The 22,214-nt window shown below is 38.8% G+C and overlaps 1 protein-coding gene across 6 annotated transcripts in view; it reads right to left on the bottom strand.

The window, feature by feature from the left end:
- Window positions 1–665: 665 nt before the first annotated feature.
- Window positions 666–22,214, bottom strand: part of WDR37 (WD repeat domain 37) — a 103,055-nt gene continuing 81,506 nt past the window's right edge. For all 6 annotated transcript variants that reach the window (XM_074985021.1, XM_074985019.1, XM_074985025.1 and 3 more), the window contains 3 exons: window positions 6,412–6,546; window positions 5,978–6,092; window positions 666–2,893 (listed from right to left, as the gene is read on the bottom strand). In XM_074985021.1, coding sequence (XP_074841122.1) covers window positions 2,762–2,893; window positions 5,978–6,092; window positions 6,412–6,546 — 382 coding nt within the window. In that variant the 3' untranslated portion in view covers window positions 666–2,761. The remainder of the gene's footprint in view (window positions 2,894–5,977; window positions 6,093–6,411; window positions 6,547–22,214) is intronic.

Here is a 22,214-nt window from a genome sequence, read left to right on the forward strand (position 1 = left end):
TTTTATGACACTCTTGACATAAGTAGTTCAGCACTGATTAGCTTTTTTTAAAGCACTCCGAATTCCATGCATGGCCAAAACTGAAATGCTCACCCATATTTAACCAGGGTAACACTGTTCACCACCAATCTTTGCCTGAATAGAAGAGGAAATTTACGGCCTCAATATTATATCCAAGCAGTAGAATATAGACATTTAATAGATGGTACAGTCACTCAACTGATTAAGCATTAGTCTACTCCTGAGAACCTGTATGTAAGCACCTTGATTGGTTCTCCCATTCAATCCCCAGAGAAATTGAGTTCGTGTATACTCATTTCTGATGACAGAGGTCGATCCCAGATGATATAAAGGTCAGCAGCCACTGAGGGTAATGACGACAACTAAGCTGCATAGATTTCAGTGGTCCTGTGTTACACATGTATATCAAATATAGTTTAGGAGAATGACACTATTACTCTTTCCTCTAACCTCATCTTGTCACATCCATGCAAATTAAATGCTTAAATCGTTGCTCAGGATACTGGACATGGACCAACCTGGAGCTGCTCTGATTTCAATAGCAGGAGATACACATGGAAAAAGTGTTAAGTGTGAATTGTTTAAGTACCCAGGCTGCATCTCTGCTTATGTTTCCCGTCTTTCCTCTGTAACAGATGTTTTAATTGTTTTTTTTTAAAAAAAAAAAAAGTCTGCAGTACACCACCAACCTAGTGTATAGTCCCCAGAGAGTTAAAAAGAAAAACTCAGAGATTAAATTCAACCCTCCTAATTGTTAGAAACCAAAAACTACTTAAAAGTTACTGAAGACATTGTGACAGTATCCTTTAAACAGAAGTCTTCTGATACCAGCCGTTAAAGCCTACAGCTGATTATCTGAACCCTGTACTGATAGGTATCACTATCTATACATATACTGTAATTTAAAAATCAAATCAAGTTACTGTAAAATATTCTGCTCTATGAAGTCAGTCTCACCAGAAACCACCTTGGCTTTTTTTTTTTTTTTAAATAATTTTATGCTTCAGCTCACTTCTAGAACCCCAATTTTTCATACTTAATGGAGCACTGATTCCCCCCCGCTCTTCTTTACCCTCCCTGTCTTTATTGGTTATGAACGAAAGATCTAGTTAACAAATCAGCCCCTTAACTTCAGCCTAAACACTCCTATAGAGGACTCAAGCTCAGCTATTGCTTCATAAAATAAGAATGTGATTAAAATATCACAATACTTAATATTTTATGGCAATCCACTTGAAACTCATCCTATTATATACGACTTCATCTGATTACTTTGATCTTTCATCTTATGCTGTGGTACGTCAGTTAGGGGCAACTAAAGATCTGTCCAAAGCAGTCTCTCTTTTGTCTGAAAATGCCTCCTGTCCCATTCGAGCAACAGCTGGCAATAGCTCAACAATGCCATTACAACAAGGATAAACACAGTGAAGAGCAAAGTCAGCATAAGATCACTTGTGAGAAAGGAGGGGAAGAGCCACAAAATTATCCCCTCTGGAATGGAAAAAGAACTGCAGCAGTCCTAGTAAGAGCTGAAAGAATACAGATGACATATGATGTTTATCTGTGGTATTCCCCCATCAGCTTTAACTGTTAATTATTTTACGGCTCACATTTGGTATGATTGTCTTTCCTCATCCTGAAGATGGTATTTCAGAGAAGAGGCCCAAAAGCACTTTTGAGGGTTTCAGAAAGATTCAACCTGTCCTGACTGAAGTTCGTGTTACGAGGTAGTACTCATTTTCTTCATACTGGTGACTCTGAATAAAACTGGGGAAGTGAACCATTTAAAAGTATGCTCACTGAAGATGTAAAAACAACCAAAATTTCCTTTCTGCATAGGTCACCAAAAAGAGACAATCCTTTGTACACAGATCAGCTCCTATTCTGTGGAACACCTGAAACTTTCATACATGGTTTATAATAACAGCTATAAACTAAAGTGCTTAAAATTTGCTTGAAGAGATTTCAGGTGATTACAATCATAATATTCTGGATTTTTGCTAGTGTGAGATGCTGTATGATTACAATGAGCTTTAAGCAGGAAGAGCAGAATGAATGTTTCCTTGTTCTTTTTCAAGAAAAATGTATGAAAAACACCCTGAATGTTCTAATGCATTCTATGCACACTACATGAGGTTGCTTGTTTTCCTTTCTAAAATCCATGTTCTTTGTCTAGTAACTAGAATAAAATTGGAGTTGAAGGTACACTACACCGTGCCATTAAAAATCATACTTAAGACAGATGCAAACAAGAAAATGTTTACCATTATAATACTACCATAATTCACACTTTCTGAAGTTTAGCCCCGCAGACACCTTTTAACCCAAGGCAGATATGTAAAATTATAGAAAATGTAACGGACTACTATGTATTCTTCACAATTAGTATATAAATTTCACATTTAAGTCATAAATGCAATGCCTCACCGTTCATCTAGCAAATGCTGAATAAATTATGAACTCTTATGTGCTCTATACAACAGTGAGCTCCTTTCTACTGACCAGTGGATGCTAAGATATAAAAGTTCATACACAAGACAAACCAATTCTTTTTAAAAAGTCACATTTTCTGTACATTACATGCAAATGGTGCACAATGTGGTAACAATAACATCTGCAAAGCACTCCTTTTGAGAGAGAACTTTTGCAATGAAGGCAGACTAATACTTGGAAGAATCTGCAATAGCAACATAAAAGTTTACAAGTCCATGGCAACAAATGCAATAGTTCTTCCAGCATCTCATTTTTCTTGTAACAATGCAGGGATGTTGATGTTCCAGCCAATAGCCTGACGATCAAACCCACAGGTAAAAAGGTTACATATTGGATGGTCTTCACTCCAAGCTGAACAGCATACCATTCTTCTGTGGCCCTATTACAATTTAAATACACAAATAAAAAATAAATAAAATACATACAAGAAAGGTATTTTACATTAGCAACCTACTCACTTGTAGTAATTCATGAGGAATGGTGTAAGTATTTGTTTGCAGTAAGCAAATAAACCTATTCAAATATATTTTTATATTACTTAAGATGTTATACCAGGATGAACCTTCCAGTATTTTGAGTTCCAGTGTTAAATAGAACCCAAAATATTTTGATTTTTATTAAAAATTCCCAGTCACACTCGTCATGCATACTTCTGACAAAAAATACCTCTCAAATATAATGACACACATTTGGCATGTTTTAGAGCACACACCAAAAGAAGGAAGTCAATAGTCCTGGTTCAAAAGCACACTAACCTGTAAAATGAAAGTTTATATGCTATGGAGTCTGAAGTGCCTCTCTCAAAATATCATAAAGAAAAAATAACTGTTTAGAAAAGCATGCAGTGGGCAAAGCAAAAACTTTCTACAGAAACTTCTACAATAATTTTAGTATGACTATACAGGTCTGTGTTTCTATTATTAAGTAATACTAACCTAATGAAACATTTACAGTGTAGACAAATCTACATTCTACAGAGAAATAATTGGTTTCAACAACTGCTGCACGACTTTGTTCCTTTTACTTATTCCCCCGAAATTTTTTCTACAAATTTAATAGCAAAGAGCATCAGTGTGAAAAACTTTCGAGCCCCACCCCATTTATATAATCTTAAATATCTCAGTTATCCATCAAGTAGTATGACAGTCCTCAATTTAAGTAATCCTCTGTTGAGCTGCCTGAATTACTTTCGTGACATATTTTACAATTAAAAGCAGGAATAATGCCATATTCAGGAATAAAGCCTGAATGTTAACATTTCTACAATTAGTCCTATAGCATTTGCCCAAGTCAGCTGACCCAGGTGGAAACACTACCAGTTTTTTGCTGCTGTTACTCTTGTATAGGTGTATCCTAACAGGGATCCTAACTATCGTTTGTTTGTCACACCTGAAAAGTAAGTTTTTCAGCAAGACAGTGTCCCTAATTACCATGTTGGGAGACTGATGATACTGACTCATGTGGTACAGTAAACCCTCAAGTTACGTGGGGGTTGTGTTCCTGCAACCCCTGTGTAACTCAACTTTCCGTTCAGTCAACGGGGGACAGGAACTGGGCTGAAGCTTGGTTCCCAGCTTCCCTAGGCTTGCAGGAGCTGGGAAACTGACCAGCCATGTGCATATCTCAAGGGTTTACTGCAGAATATTACCAACTGAATCACCAGTACTCTGTGTCTTACATCATCATGTCTAATCCAAAAATTTTAATCAACTTTTGGTTTAAAAAAAGTATTAAGTTCTAGTGCCTGATTATTTATTTTCTTAACCATTGCTACAATGGAGTAACAACAGTCTCATTGTGGGGGTAAAGTCTCACAAAAGCAATTCCTCAAGTCAATCAACAACCAGTCACAAAGAGAATACTGGATGTCCCTTAAATCAGACAGATCATTACAGCAGGCTGAAGCATCAGGAAAATCAAACAAATACTGACACCTTCAAGGTTCCCCTTCCTGTTCTTTAGAATCAAGATATTCTTAATGCTTTCTTTTAAACTCTAGCACAGTTGATAGCTTTTGATTCTATTCCCAGAGTGGGCTGCATTTCAGGAGGGTGACCACACTGCCCTATGGCAAATACAGGATACTGGCCTCCGGGGATCGGGGCAAGACTGCTGTCCCACGTCAGGGCTCCTTGGTGATGGGGCTGCTGTTCCAGGGTGAGGAACCAGGGATGAGGGCTCTGCAGTCTCCAATGGGGAGGCACCAGGGATAAAGGGGAGTGGAGGATGGGGGCTCCAGAACTATGGTGTGTGTGTGTGTGTGTGTGTGCGCGCGCGCGCATGTGGGAGGGAGGGGTGTTCCAAAGTCTCCTGGCAGTGGGGGCCATTGAATGAAGCAGGAGCTGCTTCCCCAAGGCATTGGAGGCCAGGGAATGAAGGCGGCCAACCCGTGGATGGGCTCCCTGGGAGTGAGAGCTGTCTGCCCTAAGCGTAGGGCACCAGAAAACAAGGCAGCCAGCCTGTTGTGGAGTCCACTGGCAGCAGTGGCTGCCATCATGGGGTGCTAAGAAATGGGGCAGCTGCCCCACAGAGGAGCTCCCCTGAAGCAGCAGTTGCTACCACAAGGTGCAGAGCTCCAGGGAACAGGGCAGCCCCCCCAGTGGAGCAGCTTCCTGGCAAGACAGGACGCCATCCCAAGACACACAGTGACAGAGAACAGTAGCCATGCAAAATATGAGAAAATGTGTCTATTTTCTTAAAGAAGTAGGGATGCCTGTGAGACGGCTTAAATAAGAGATTGTTTTGGTAAAAATGGGACAGATGGTCACCCTCTATTTCAGTGACAACTGATGTGAATTCTATACATCTACCATGAGGTGCAGAGTTTTTAACATGCTTTCAGGTCTTATGGAATGCTTGAAGGATGCTACAGAATGGAAGTAAAAAGTAATTTACTCTAATTTCCCTGGGCAGTTATTGTTAGAAAGAGTAACTATGTAAAAGTGACATTGGTTTACTCAGATCTATTTTGTGTCTATTCTGAGTCACATCAGCTAATTTTTCATGACTGTCTCAAGTACAAAATGGATACCAGCACAAGCATAAAAAAAGCATCACTATCAAAAAGTTCAGTTTGCAGGATAGTTAGCAACATTTTTTACTTGTAAACTAAACACATTTAATATACAATCACTGAAACACAAGGAATTTCAAAATGTTCTGTAGTCAGTCACTTTTCAGAGCAGATGCACATTCTAGATATTTTATAGATAAACTGCCTTCAGACTTCAAGTGGATTTAAGCATTCAGTTCCTCATTTACAAAACAGAAATCACTTCAGAACAGAGAAGTCGAAGTGAAACCAGATAAACTGAAGATATACATCATATATATTTTGTGGACTCAGTAAAAAATATATCTGTTCCAAAATTTATATGGAGATTCCCCAAATTTAGAGACGTCAAAATGTATTAAATGATAATTTTCAGTAACTGACAACATTTTCCTCCAGAAATTCAGCTACCTGTCTATTACTGCGAGGAAGCCGTGCTAATCGCACTCCCGACATGTCGAATAATCTAACCTGACGGTTGTCATGTGGAAGGGCAATGATTCTTTGGCCAACACACACATTAATCCTACACAGAAAAGATAAAAGTAGGTTATTTACAAAACAGAGCCTGACAAATAGGGTAGACAGTACAAGTCTGAGGTTCATTGACAGTGATGAGCTTGAATATTTACTCTTACATTTAACAGTATAGTGAATGTATCACAGGTTTTTTTTTAACTGAATAAGGTTAATCGTCTGCAAAGGCACACAAATGCACAAGTAACACCACAAATTCCAGGAAACAAAATGATCTGCTTTATTAGCAGCCTTGTTACAAATCTAACCCAGTTCAATACATTTTAATCGAAATCTTTTAAGGTTAACTCAACTGATTATTCATTTACCTGTTTACTGCAGAGTCTGTACGGATAGTAGCAATTGGAGATCTCATATTTTTCAAGTCCCAGACTTTTACAGTACGGTCATCACTACCCGAAACAACATTGTCACCCACTGTGAAAACAGCTGATGTCACAGTGCTAAACAATTGGGAGAAAAAACCAAAAACAAACAAAAAAAATTCAGGAGAGTTAAGGAACCTTGATTTTAAAATTCTTCTGTTAACTATTCTTATATTCTATTGTATGTATAATTTCCAATAGATAATTTTAAACCAAATTGACTAAAAATTAAAGAGACTTCAACTGAGAAATACAAAACTCAGAATACATGCTTAGTGGACATGAGGGAAGCCAGGTCATATGGGATGTAAAACTAGACTCGACAAAGCATTAGGAAAAAAATATTGTTGAGGAAGATGCTTCAATGGTACAGAAAAACTACAAAACCTAATTGGTCATAAAACTGACATACAGGTCAAACGCATGGTCAATCCAGCTTAGAATACCTTTTTCAAACACTGGTGAGTACCAGAGCTTCAGGAGGAATACGCAGAGCAGGGCAATTTTGGAATGATGTACTCTACCCTCCCTTTTCAATTTCTGGCAGTCAGTGGTTTGGGGTCACCCAAACACATTGTTGCATTTATGACCCTCTTGGAAAATAGCTATTGATGGACCCGTCCTCTGTGAACTTACCAAGCTGTTTTTTGAAATCACTTATGCTACTGACCATCACAACATCCCATGGCAATGAGTTAATTGTATGTTGTGTGAAAGAGTATTTTGTCTTGTTTGTATTAAACCTGTTGCCTACTAGTTTTCATTAGAGGAGGTCTAGCTTTTGTATTGTGAGAAAGGGTAAACAACACTTCTCTATTCATTTTATTCCACACCATGCCTGATCCTACAGACCTTTAACAAATGCTCTGGTACACTCTTGTGTCTCTTCTAAGCTGTGCAACCCTAATCCTGTTGGTTTCTCCTAGTATTGAAGCCCTCCCATGTCCTTGATCATCTCTGTTGTCCTCCTTTGAGCCTTTGGACTTCACTACTTTGAATAACTTTGTTATCACTTACCAACTTTGCTACTTCACTGTTCACTCTCTTTTCTAAATGATTTATGAATAAACTAAACAGCAGAGCTCCCAGCACTGAGATCCCCACTATTCACCTCTCTCCATCTTGAGAGTTGCTTTTTGTTTCCTAACCAGTTCCTGATCCACAAGCAGCCTTACTATCTTATGCCATGACTGCTTTATTTTCTTAAGAGCCTTTAGTGGGAATCTTGTCAAAAAGTGGTCAAAAATCCAAGTATAATACATCAACTGGATCATCCTTATCCACTTGCTTGTTGACACCTCAAAGAATTCTAATAGACTGATGGACCATAACTTCCCCTTTTATAAAAGCTGTGTTGATTTTTCCCCAGTAAATCATGTTTATGTATGTCTAATAATTCTTTCCTTCATTAAAGTTTCTTTCCATTTGTCTAGTCTTTCATTGCTAATTTTAGTTATAAAATCATAGCATCTCTAATGAAGACTTCTTTTTACCTATAAAGGTAACCAGAGTGAATGAAGTACTAACCTATTCATTAAAATGGAACAAATGCAACATTTAAATAAAAATTGAGAAAACCCAAGTTCAAGCTTCTGTATTTTTGTAGTGTTTAGTCATTTTTGGCGTCCACAGCAGGAAGAGAATTTGAGCTCCTTTATATACCTGAACACATGGTTAGAATATATTTCCAAATGTTTTGATTTAGAATATTTTAATATCCATTGTATTGTACGCATACACAAGTGCAATGTGTATGTGCGCATGCACGCTTATACTTAACTTATGGGTAAGTTTCAGATACTGCTGAAAATTTGACACCACTGATCAGTTTTCTCCATTTACTTTATAATCATATAGCCAAAAAATGGTAAATGATCACACTGGCAACATTATCTGTAGGCTGTTGCCATATCAGGAATTTGGGTATAATGGGTAACATAAAAAAATGGTACCAGAACCCTAAAGAAAGGGAAATATTGCTAAGAAAGATAATTACAGAATACAAAATTCTACAAAAGGATGAAAATGTTATAAAAAGTGACCGTAAGAGAATACTCATTTAGTTGTTAAACCTGAAAAGATAAAATCGCAAAGGGTTTGGCCTATATCTTCAATTTTATTTAATTAACATATACACAAATTCGTAAGTAAAAATTTCTTGCCTAGTTTCCACCTATCCAATATGTTCAAGGCATTTTCTTCCATCTCCTGAACCATTAAAGTATGCTTCTCCGCTCAGTTTCCATGGATGTGATTTAATGACCTATCCTGTAGCTGGGGTCAGGCACATCAATTTCTTGGAATTTAGTAATTTTAATTTAAGATGTCAGCTGTTCCTGTCATTTGTGTTGTACAGTGAGAATTTGATTTCATGTCTATTCAGACTACTGATTGAGATTAGCAGTATCCAGGTCACAATGGACCAGTTTATGCAAGCCCTCTTAATTTAAATTGACATCAAATTAAGCTCTAATTAGGACTCAACTCCACTGTATTAATGATAAAAAGTTTCTTAATGCATTATTAGAGTGCAACTAAGCTATGCAGGGAAATTCACACAGCATGAATCAAAGGTTTTCACAACCCAATTTTCAGAGCTCCGTGTTCCCCAGCATAAAAATAGCTGCATCTGTGTTCCTAAACAGTGCTTTGGGGCCACAAATACTGAAGGGACAATCTGGTTCGTAACAACAAGAGCAGGATGGAGCCCTGTAATAGATGCCCTAGATGATAGGGATGAAAACCCTTTCATGGTAAAGTTACTTCATTATTGGGCTGGAGAGTTTTATGTGGTACAGATGTCTTTTCCATACCATGCAACAGAGTTAAACAAGGAGTAAACGTACAAAACGTGATTTCTTGATGATGCTGCATTAGTTCTTTATGCAGCCAGCAGACTCCTCAGTAGTAAGTTTCTCACAGGGTTTCTTCGAAAGTCACTAAATGAGATTCTTCTCTTCCTTCATCTTATAGGTTTTTCCCGTCCTGGATCTCTTCAACGGAGAGGCCAAAAAGGCATGCCTACATGCAGTGCACCCGTACTAGCTGATTTCAGCTTGCGGGGTTCAGGCTAAGGGGCTGTTTATTTGAGGGTACCAGAGCCCAGTCTCCAGCCCAAGCCTGAACATCTACACCGCAACAATATGGGCCAGCCCAACATCTAATTTTTAACTAATTTTTTTTAAGACATATCCATGGAAGCTGCAGTTGCCATCACCTCCCAGCCTGTAGGAACTGAAGAGATGCAGTACTTCAGAAGGAAGGAATGATTTTTTTTTTCCAAACAAATGTTGATAAATTCAAAGTATGTGCCAGCATTCCCAAACAACTGCTTAAAACTATTCAGAATGTAAAGTCTGCTCCCAACTCATTTTTCACATTTCTCTATTTTTTTTATGGTTAAGATGTTTATCTTTTGATCACACATTTTTTTATTACAGTAAGACATCTATATTTAAGACTATAACACTTAAATGTTAAGCTGCATGTGACAGGGTGCACTTGCCCAGTGCTGGGCTGGAAGAAGTTAACCTTATGTCGTGGGCAGAGGAAACCATACACCCTCAGCTTTCCTGGACACCCGCCAAATGCAGCAGTATGAAAGGGAGCAGCTCAGCCAGCAAGGACTACAGCAGATGAAGAATGCACATTGTTGGTACCAGTCAAGAATCATCTCTAAAGCCAGAGGTGGTGGAAACTGGAGACACTGCAACCCAGCCAGATGCCGGGCTACCCACAGAGTCATTGGAGACAGCATGGCCCAGGAAATGCAAAGACAGCCAAGATGCCCAGACCACAGTAGTGGGAAGACTTGGTAGGAAGCAGCCCAAGGGAAATGAACTGTGGCGTAGTTCATGAACTGGAATACAGAGTCTGAGTTTTGGCCAGACACCCTCTACTAATTCGGTGGCACACACCTCTGTCACTACCAGGGCCACAGGCTGGAGGCTGATGTACAGGTAGGGCCTCAATGCTCCCTGCAAGCTGGGCATCTGTGCAACCACTCAGAAGAGATTCACGTCACTCTGCTGACTAGCAAAATGCTCACAACTAGATTTTTTTGTTTCTACTGGTAGTGCTCATTTGCACATACCTCAGTGTACATACAATTCTACTGCACATAAATGGGAAAGTCCACACATGGATGGAAAAGATTAGAGGGAACGTTGGCCTGGACTTCCCTTACTGAGGCTGAGCCTATCTTCCTTTCTGGACATGGTGGTCCCCTTCCTGACTGAGGCCACTGGCCAGTAAGCCCTGCTGCCCTGTGAATGGGCTTAACTCCACTGACTGTTACCATTAAGCTTTACTGCCTGTGGACAGGAATGAATCCATGGACTTTGGTCACTAGCCCTTATTGTCCTACTAACTGGAGCAGTTCCAGACTCTAGTTATGAGACCCTACTGCACTGCTAAGAGGGGCGGACCTATTGACTGTAGCCACTGTGGCATAGTGCCCTGCTAACAGGCAGATACAGTGATGTTGGTCCCCAGGCCCTGCAGCCCAACAAAGCGCCCAAGAGGCAAACCCATTCACCCTGGTCACTTGACCTACTGCCCTGCCAAGCAGGAAGAGCTCTTGACTTGGCACATTGGGCCATACTGTACTATTGTGTACCATTAACACATTAACTTTGGCCTCACCCCCCACTTACAGAGGTAAGTGTATTGAGTCTAGGTAAGGAGACAGAGGCAGATAAAGCACCACTCTGAACTTACAGCCCAAGGGAGATAAGGCGTACTTGCATTGCATGGGGTCCCTCCAACCCTGTCACACTGCAACACAAACTGCATGCCAATTTAAAGATAATTTTACAACTATCCGGCTGTCAAATCTAACTAGAAAACATCTTCTTCATATCCAATGTGCTTCTCCAGTCTTCGAGTTTTTCACTTTACTGAGTAAAGTGCTACTGAACACAGCGAAAGGTTATTTAGAAAGGGGTACCTAGCACTTTTGACCATCCATGAACAGTGGGGTGAGTCAGGAGGAAGTTAAGAGGTTTCACCGTCTTTTGCCCACCAGTTTGAAGTTCAACCATCACATGCACTGTATGTTGCAGTCTGGGACATATAGTCTGAGATTACATGAAAAAAACTGTGTATATGTGTACATAACCATAATAGCACCACCTTTTTCAAAACAAGGATATGATCCCACACCATAATAGATGGATGCAACTGCAAAGCTACTGATGAGAATCTTAAAGCACAGGACCTAAGAACTTTGAAATCACACTTCCATCAGCAGTTGGTATATTAAGTCACTGAAAAAGAAGGGCACCTTACACGTATTGTGGTCACCGTAATGTCCATAACTCAATACGAAAGACCATGATCTTTTCTTCTGAGAATGAGATAGGTCTGTGGAGGTTAGGAGTGACATTCTCTTCAGTTTTGTTAGCTCTCTGAGGCACGGTCTGGTAATTTTGGAGGTGAAGGGACAGAAAATAAGCAGCAAACTATCCATGCTTAAACTACTGTTAATCAGTTCATCAGGAATCAAGTCTGAGTTTCTTTAAGATGGAATGCATTCAGTGAAATATTTAAATTGCATGTATATTAAATTAAGGAATGGCTGCAAATGATATCACTGTCTTAAATGTGAACTGCTACTGTGCTGTTCTCACACAATTCAATCTTAGCTCACTTGAAACTCCCTATTATTTCAATTCAGGACTCCCTTTAATCCAAGACTCATATAATCATATTAAACTGTAAGGTTGTTTAGTTTAGACAAAACAGGAACAACAAATCCCAACATTTTTCAATCACCATCCAAAACAGAACTTGAATTCAAAAGGTAACTGAGACGGGAAGTGGGCGATTTGGTGAAGCAGCCAGTTAACGTGGAAGAACCTAACATCTGTAGACCTAGGAGGAAAAAACAAAAACACAAACAAACAAGTCCCCAGAGATTCAGCTGCACTGAGTACAAAACATTAAATGTAAATAAGGGTGGGGGAGAGGAAGTAATTTCTCACTTTTTCTGTTGTTACTGCCCTTTAAGTGGTTCTAACCAAGTTAAAACTGTGGTGAACATGTCGCTGGCTAAATTAATAAAAAGCATCAACAAAAGATCATTAGACCCAGTGTTAATGGAATGCTAAAAGACATTAGGTTTTTAATAACTCACAAGGATGACAGGCATTGTAGGACAAAAAACTGGCAAAGAGGCCATCATCTTATGACACCTTAAACTGTGGGTCCCACAGGGAATTTGGTGTGCTACTACTGTTCTCCAGGAAAGCTTCAGACTCTGCCAAACCCCAGCAAAACTCATTTATCTTGTCGTAGCAAGCAGCCGAGCATATACTTCCAGCTGACAGCATGGCACTTTCTCACCACACACCACTGCCTGATCTGGAACATTCTGCTCCCTCCGTGGGTCTCAATCAACGGAAATACTGTAATGCTAGCACTCCTCATTAGGACTAACAGCTGTCTCCCCAGTCACACAGAGACACAAAACTGTTTTGCATAACAATCTGCTGAAATTTCACACACAGGGAAAAAAAATGATGTTGAAAATGTTGGACCATGAAATGCTGATGCAGTATGCTTTTTGGCACCATATCAAAAAATTAACACTATAGTTTCCTCTTTTTATTTTCAGTACACAATATTTTAGAAAGTACTAAATATGTAAAAATAATACAGTGGGGTTTTTTTGTATCAAGGAGGAAGCCTGTCTCTTCCTGAACACTAAATATTTTGTGAGAAGTTATGACCAAAAACTAGTAGGGGCCAACTCCTTGAGTTTCCCTCTGAAACTGGGCTTACAAAGAAAGATGACCTAGACATCATGATTAACTGATTTTTTGCTATTTAATAACTACTCAAAAGTGACACTGACGTAAATGTAATGTAGTGGTAGCCGTGTTGTTCTCAGTGCATTAGGGAGAGACGTGGATGAGGTAATCTCTTCTATTGGACCCCTCTGTGCTGGTGCAAAAGACAAGCTTTTGAGCTTACGAAGAGTTCTTCTTCAAGCCTGATTACCTTTCCCAGATCTGAAGAAGAGCTCTCTAAATAGTTTAACTTGTCTCTCACTAACAGACGTTGATCCAATAAAAGATATCACCATGTTTACATAAAGTACAAGTTATAAAATCTAGAAACGAGACGACTGAAAAAACCAAACATTTTCTCTTTAGATAAAAATTAGTACAGTAAAAGCTTTATTATCTGGCATTGCCAGGGAACTAGGGATGCTGGGTAATAAAATGTGCCAGATATTCAAGCTTGGACCAGCAGCTAGCCCCACTCTGCTATCCGGCTGCTTATCTGAATGTGCCAGCTATGGAGGTGCCAAATAACTGAGCTTTTGCTGTTGTATTTTTCATTGTACTCATTCTCCAGAGAAGTTTAGATTAGAATCTTTGTGAGGGTCTTTAACTCATAACACAGAAAGAGCGAAGATCTTGTCCATACTTGAAAAGTTTTACCAGTATTGCTACACCAGCAAACCCTGTTAGTGAAGACACAGCTTGCAGGGACAAAAGTAGCATTTGCTGCAATAGCTTAAACCAGCATTTCCCAATTTGTGTTCCATGGAACACCTGCTTTCTGTATGATATGAATAGGTGAATAGGTGTTGTGAAAAAAATTTGGATGCTAGTGATATTTTTCCTTCTAAAATATTAAATATGAAATTATGTGTGTATCAAAAATACTAAGGTATTTGAATAGTATTATAGTATTATTAATATATATAACCCATTCATAATAGTATGGTTATGATGCAACTCGTGCCAAAACAGAGTCGATTCAGATTGTTTCAGTACAAGTGGGCAAAGACCGCCTTGGCTTAACAAGGAGATCCTGCATGATCTGAAACTAAAAAAGGAATCCTATAAAAAATGGAAACTAGGACAAATTACAAAGAATGAACATAGGCAAATAACACAGGAATGCAGGAGTAAAATTAGAAAGGCTAAGGCACAAAATGAGCTCCAACTAGCTACCGGCATAAAGGGTAACAAGAAGGCCTTTTACAAATATATTAGAAACAAGAGGAAGACCAAGGACAGGGTAGGGCCATTGCTCAGTGAGGAGGGAGAAACAGTAACGGGGAACTTGGAAATGGCAGAGATGCTTAATGACTTCTTTGTTTCGGTCTTCACAGAGAAGTCTGAAGGAATGCCTGACGTAGTGAATGCTGGTGGAAAAGGAGTAGAGTTAGTTTTTTGAAATAAAAAAAGAACAAGTTAAAAACCATTTGGAAAAATTAGATGTCTGCAAGTCACCAGGGCCTGATGAAATGCATCCTAGAATCCTCAAGGAGCTGATAGAAGAGGTAGCTGAGCCGTTAGCTCTCATTTTTGGAAAGTCATGGGAGACAGGAGAGATTCCAGAAGACTGGAAGAGGGCAAGTATAGTGCCCATCTACAAAAAGGGGAATAAGAACAACCCAGGAAATTACAGGCCAGTCAGCTTAACTTCTGTGCCAGGAAAGGTAATGGAGCAGGTAGTTAAGGAAGTCATCTGCAAGCACTTGGAAGGTAGTAAAGTGATAGGGAACAGCCAGCATGGTTTTGTAAAAACAAATCATGTCAAACCAACCTGATAGCTTTTTTTGACACAATAACGAGACTCGCAGATAAGGGAGAAGCAGTGGATGTGGTATACCTAGACTTTAGTAAAGCATTTGATACGGTCTCGCATAATATTCTTATCGACAAACTAGGCAAGTCCAACTTAAATGGGGCTGCAATAAGGTGGGTGCATAACTGGCTGGCTAATCATACCCAGAGAGTAGTTGTTAATGGTGCTCAAGCCTGCTGGAAAAGCATAACAAGTGGGGTTCTGCAGGGGTCTGTTTTGGGACCAGTTCTGTTCAATATCTTCATTAAATGATTTGGATATTGGCATAGAAAGTACACTTATTAAGTTTGCAGATGATACCAAGCTGGGAGGGGTTGCAACTACCTTGGAGGATAGGGTCATAATTCAGAATGATCTAGATAAATTGGAGAAATGGTCTGAAGTAAACAGGATGAAGTTTAATAAAGATAAATGTAAGGTGCTACACTTAGGAAGGAATAATCTGTTTCACACATACAGAATGGGAAAAGACGGTCTAGGAAGGAGTACCGCAGAAAGGGATCTAGGGGTTCTAGTAGATCACAAGTTAAATATGAGTCAACAGTGTGATGCTGTTGCAAAAAAAGCAAACATGATTCTGGGATGCATTAGCAGGTGTGTTGTGAACAAGACACGAGAAATCATTCTACCGCTCTACTCTGCGCTTGTTAGGCCTCAGCTGGAATATTGTGTCCAGTTCTGGGCACCCCGATTCAAGAAAGATGTGGAGAAATTAGAGAAGGTCCAGAGAAGAGCAACTAGAATGATAAAAGGTCTGGAGAACATGACTTATGAAGAAAGGCTGAAAGAACTGGGCTTGTTTAGCATGGAAAAAAGAAGATTGAGGGGGGACATGATAGCGGTTTTCAGATATCTTAAAGGGTGTCATAAGGAGGAGGGAGAAAACTTGTTCTTCATGGCCTCTGAGGAGAGAACAAGAGGCAATGGACTTAAGCTGCAGCAAGGGAAGTTTAGGTTGGACATTAGGAAAAAGTTCCTGTCAGGGTGGTCAAGTACTGGAATAAGTTGCCAAGGGAGGTTGTGGAATCTCCCTCACTGGAGATATTTAAGAACAGATTAGATAGATGTCTCTCAGAGATGGTGTAGATAGTGGTCGGTCCTGCCGTCGGGGCAGAGGACTGGACTCGATGGCCTCTTGAGGCCCCTTCCAGTCCTAGTGTTCTATGATTCTGTGATTCTAAGTCTTGTTCAGAGATATCATGTGATGCTGCACTCGATATGAGGATCCAACTCTACAGCACTCTTCCAGATATTAAGCAGATTTGTGGTCAAAAGCTGTAAAAACACTCTTCCCATTAAAAACCACTGTCAAATGTTCCTTACTTTTATTTTCCCAGTAGTTTTCTGTGAAAATAACTACTTTATAAAAACAAAAAAATTTAAAATATTTTCCATATCTAATTTGTTTTGTTTTTCACTTCTTTTTCAGGAAGATGTTTTTTAAGCTTTATGGTAGGACAGTCCTATTTTGAACAATATTGTCCTCTCTGTTTTATACAGAAAAATGACAGTAAACATCCTTCTTTCAGCTGTTATACTGAAGTTTTGTACTTAATTTTTATACTTAATTATAGAGTTGCTAACCATCCTATCTGAAGGACATCAGCTGGTCATTCAGATGATTTTCTCATTGCATTTTGTTCTTCCTAAAAGAAGACACTAAAAAAACCTAACTCTTTTAAATCAACTTTTGAGCATTATGTGCCGCAATTTTTCAGTATTAAACACCCTGACGACCAACTAGCATGTATGTGTTCTGTCACTATATTCCAAGCCCCAAAGTGTTCCATGGGCAAATTAGTTTGGGAAACACTGGCTTAAACCATTTCCTCAAACAGAGGAAACACTGTGAAAGAAACTTTCGCCAGTGCAACTATAGCTGTTCCACGACTTTTGCTGGAATAATTACTGGCCAGGAATGGAGGGGCTGGGGAAGTGGGGAGAGGATCACGCTCCTAACCAACCTACTGCTGCCAGCAAAACCTCATGTGTAAAATCAGCCGAACAGTTTAATATATTTAGCTAACTCTCTCCACTAATGCAAAACAAATATATGTAACACCACCAACATTCAGATGATCGTTTCCTTACTGAAATTTCAAAGCCAATTTCAGGCATTCTAAGTGAATAAATCTATAATACAGGCTGAACCTCTCTAATTCACAACGCTCTCACCCAGCAAACTCTGTAATCCAGCATGCTTGTAGTTAGATAGATGACTGCTCATCATGTGTATGACCAAGTTTCCCATCGTCCCATAAAGTTTGTTTACAACTACCAGTCCTCACTCTCTGTGTTCTGTGTTGTTATTTAGCTGTAAGTTACCCTTAAATGTCTTCTAAGATCTCAGTAAGCAGTGGAAGTGATGGTAATGTGCTAGAAACTAACGACCTCCCATCTTCCAGCAAATTCCCTCACCCAGCACCAATCACATCTCAGGGTGCCAGATGAGAGAGGTTCAACCTGGACTAATGTATAATAATTAAAGGAATAAATTTTGATTTCTTACATATGTCATCATTATAACTCTTTCCAAACTTGGCTATCAAGTCAACCATTCAGATGTGAAAGCATAAGCTTTGATCAACAACTGTAACAGTCTTATGAACAACTTGCATTATTACTATGTTTGCTTGGTTTTTAATGCCATAAATTAATACCAATATTATGTGTGAGTGGATGGGAAATTTAAAATTGTGAATTTAAATAGTCAAAAAATTGCGAATCTGCATAACTGTTTCTGAATAGATGAATGATAGCCTCATTTCACCCAACATACACTATTTGAAATATGAACTCAAGTATGCCACATCCAGAAGCTAAAATGAAAGTGAACCATTTCTATCTGGCCTGACCAATGACCCTATATATCCTAAGTACCTCAAGAGAATTACTAACTTCATACTTAGGCACCTCTTTTGACACTTTTAATAGCTCTTCCCTCTTTTGCTCAGGTCGTCTTCCTTCTGCTGCATCTCAAACATGGCAGCACACTCACAACTCTTCATATTCCAGAGCTACAAGTGTCTTAATCAGACTAATGGCTCTTTTCTTAATGGCAATTGCCTCCTTGTACACTCCAGCTGCAAGCATTCCTGATTTCAATATGCACTCAGCTCTGCTCACCACAGTCCTTTATATACAACGTGTTATGGTCACAGTATGATTTCAAATGCACTACAGCAGGGCATGCTAGAGATCCACATAGAGAACAGTGCAGAACACAGCAGTGTTACACTCCATCTTGCTGCAAGTGAATGTTTGTGAAGACATGCCTTCAGTCTCTACAATGTTCTCCTCCTTTATACTAGGTAATGGTGAAGTTTCTGAGAGACTGGCTCATCATAAGCATTTCATACTGGGAAGAGATGGCTACATTTAACACTGATAAGCTCTGAAACTGAGTTTTTAGTGATAAGTTATATCTTTCACAAAACCTAGATGTGTATGGTCTGCAGTATCTTCACAGTGCAGTCAAGTACTTCATAACATCAGTATTCTGTGAGAATTCACTAGATTACAGGTATTATGCGATCATGTTTTATAACAGATAGTGCAAGACTTGCATATTGGAGAGGATACTCCATGAGAAATGTCACTAGTTTAAATGGTAAGGAAAATCAATCCATATTAAATACAGATTGTCTGAAATATAAACATAATTTGCCACAAATGTATTACTCATGACCTAGAGTCCTGGTTATACTTTCATTCCTGTTGCATATACTTCACCAGGCTTTAAGATGATATACCCTGAACAGTTCTTGAAACTTGGTTATAATGATCCAGAGAAAGAGCTTTTAGCCATTATATTTTGTGGAGCTCAAGAACTTAAATGATTTTCACGAACTGACATTTATATACAAATTCGGAACATTAACACATGGTTTAAATTGTGATGGAAACTTTCTGAGTCACTATAGGGGCTCGTCTGCATACTTGACTCAATCTAATTCTTGATCTCCCCCCGCCACCCCTCCACTCTCTGATTTGCTCACCTTGATTATCTTTTTCTGATTTATCCTCCTTGCTTACGGTTTTTGGTTCTCTGTGTCTTAAATATTGAGTCTGTTCTGGTCTGGCTATGGTCTGAAGAAGTGGGTCTGTCCCACGAAAGCTCACCTAATATACTATTTTGCTAGTCTTTAAAGTGCTACTTGACTGCTTTTTGTTATGATTTTCTAGCGTATACTCTATAGAACCGGATTCAGATTCTCTTTGTATATAGTAGTGATGTTTACAAGTTGTCAGAAGTAGCTAAACAAAAACAAACAAACCAAAAAAAAAAAGGTTTCATCTTTTATGGCACCTTAAGAAGTTGCCAAAGAAGCTGCTCTGTAAAGCAACTGACAATATCTACACAAATATTAAACATGATAACAAATATGTAGATTGTAGGTGAACACAATTATTAAAATGTAAGACCTGAACTATCGTTTTATTTGTTTACAAATTACAGAATAGTAAATAGGCAAAATATAAAAACTAAATTGCTTTATTCATTCTAGCCAAGATGAAAGTAATAGTTATTCTAAGACTAGCTCAAGTGTGGGACAAAAAAAACAAGACCAAATACTCCAAAAGTAAAAATACCAGTGCAAATCTACCAGTAACCATCATTTGAGTATCTGACCGTCAAATTAAAAAGCTACATGGTAAAGAGTTTGAATACAACCCAATATTTTTACCCCAAAATATCCTAAACCTCTTCCTTTTATCACTTATTTTCCCTGTTTTGTCACCCCAATAGTACATCCCTGCTGTGTTACTACCTCTTTATATGCCATATTAGTATGCTGTGAAATATTCAAGGTAGGGTACCCTTCTCATTTTATTCTGGTCATGAAGATGTTTAAAGTAACCACACACTTGCCATCTTCAAAAAAGAACTAGACACTTGCATGGAAGATGGGCCCACTGAGGACTATTACACAGTACAGGCAGGGCTGGTGTCCCTAATCTTGATCTTCCAGAAGCTGGGAATAGGTGACAGGGAATGGATCACTTGATGACTCCCCGTTGTATTAATTCCCTCTGGTGCACCTGGCATTGGCCAATGTAAGAAGACAGGATACTGGTCTAGCTGGACCGTTGGTCTGTCATATTATGGCCATTATTACGCTTTGAGAATTTCTTGGCTCTTCTCTGGATTCACAAAAAAGTTCTCTAAATGGGGTTTGTAGCATGACTGATTCTAATTCAGATATTATGGATCACTGCTTATTCCATTTTATACTAATAAAATATGGAATAGTTAGACTGCCCATAAAGAAGACAACTGCTCCATATATTTGATTTTAGTGCAATTATAAAAAATGCAGAACACCACTGTTAAAGAAAATGGTTGTTAAAGTACTTTGAGATTATTAATTTGATTATGGTCTCTGAACAGACAGAATATGATGCAAGAAAATGTCTAGTTAAAAATTCAGAGTAATGTTCCCACTAAAAAACAACCACTATATATTTCACTATTTAAAAGTGAACAAAGTACAGTGTAAAAAATTCAGATTCTAATTATAAACCTGTACAACACAAATCATAACTTTGAAATGATTTTTTAATTTTCCATTTTAATATTTTCCCATTAGTTTGGTAACAATAATAATTTCCCATTGTAAACATTCCTGGATTTCAAATTAGTTCAGTTACAAACCACAGGGCTTGTTTACACCTGCCCCTAACATCAAAGGGGGTATGTTAATTGGGGCAATGGGAAATTACTAATGAAGTGCTGCGGTGAATACACAGCACTTCGTTAGGCTAATTTTCTCCCCCCCGCCCCCAACAGCAACTTCAAAGTGTCAAACTTTGAAGTGCTTGCATGCATGAAGCCACGGGTACTTTGAAGTACCCACACTACCTGGAAGTGCCTTTACTCCTCAAAATTTTGAATGTGGGTACACGGCATGCCAGCACTTTGAAGTCTGGCACATCAAAGTTGCCGGGGGTGGGGGGGGGAGAAGAAGAAACTTAGCCTAATGAAGTGCTGAATATTCACCACAGCACATCATTAGGAATCTCCCAGTGCCCTGATTAACATGTCCCCTTCAAAGCTGGGGGCAAGTGTAGAGACAGCCAAAATGTGTTGTACTGTTATAGCAAAAGTGACAACAATTTTTTATTTTCCTTCATTGGAATTATTCCATGCCAACTGGAATGAAGAGAGAAAAATGTCATTTAGTCACATGGATTAAAAAATTATGATCTTTCACATTCCTGTGTGTCTCAAAATATCCTGTATCAATTTAAAATCTTGACAACAAAATGCTGGCCCACTTATAAATATTGTCAAAAGTGGTACAAATAAAGGCTTCAGCCCACCTGCTGATGGGGCTTAATGGCCAGTAACTGCCTCAAATGTCAGTTCCTTTCTACTGAAATTGCAATGAAAAAGTACATGCGTTATGCCCAATTCTTCAGAGAAGGATGGAAAGGGTGAGCACACAGGAAATATATCAAATACTTGTATTAATTCTTGTGAGAAATCAGTACAAAATTCTATTCTGGAACATATGTAGGATCCCAATATAAAGACTCAGCAACTCCACAGAAGACTCTAAAATGGCCATAAAAACATGGCAAACAAAAAGCTGGGAAATTATTTTATACCAGAGCATGGAGAATGTGCAACAGCTAGTCAGATAGCTCACCTCACAATACTGCACTAGAGACAATGACATCGCCATGCTATCCAGAAACATCAGGACACTATCAGGGAGACACCCTAAATTTGGCAAGAGTCAAAGCCATGCTGCTTAATATATCATGTATAAGCAATTTGACTCTACTGTTTTGCAATTCTCATTGAACAATTGTCTCAAGTTAGCATCACAGCACACTGATCATATGCACAAGCATATGTATAATCTTTCAACGAACATCTAGTATTTAGATGCACAAGTTTAGGGCCCTCCAAATATACAAGGAAAAATCTCACTCTAGAAGATTCAAGGATATGGGCTGAGAACTCATTTTCAATGATCACAAGTATGCTAGGTGCTTTACAGTACAGACCAAAATACATGGTCCCTGTCAAGAACAGGTAGTCCACTTGCAAATAAATTGCAAAGGAGGGTAATGAAAACAAAATGAAGGAAGACCAAGAGTAGTAAGATCATATAATTACTCATTTAGAG

Source organism: Carettochelys insculpta, chromosome 2 (genome assembly GCF_033958435.1).
Source record: "Carettochelys insculpta isolate YL-2023 chromosome 2, ASM3395843v1, whole genome shotgun sequence".
In the NCBI taxonomy this organism is placed as follows: domain Eukaryota; kingdom Metazoa; phylum Chordata; order Testudines; family Carettochelyidae; genus Carettochelys; species Carettochelys insculpta.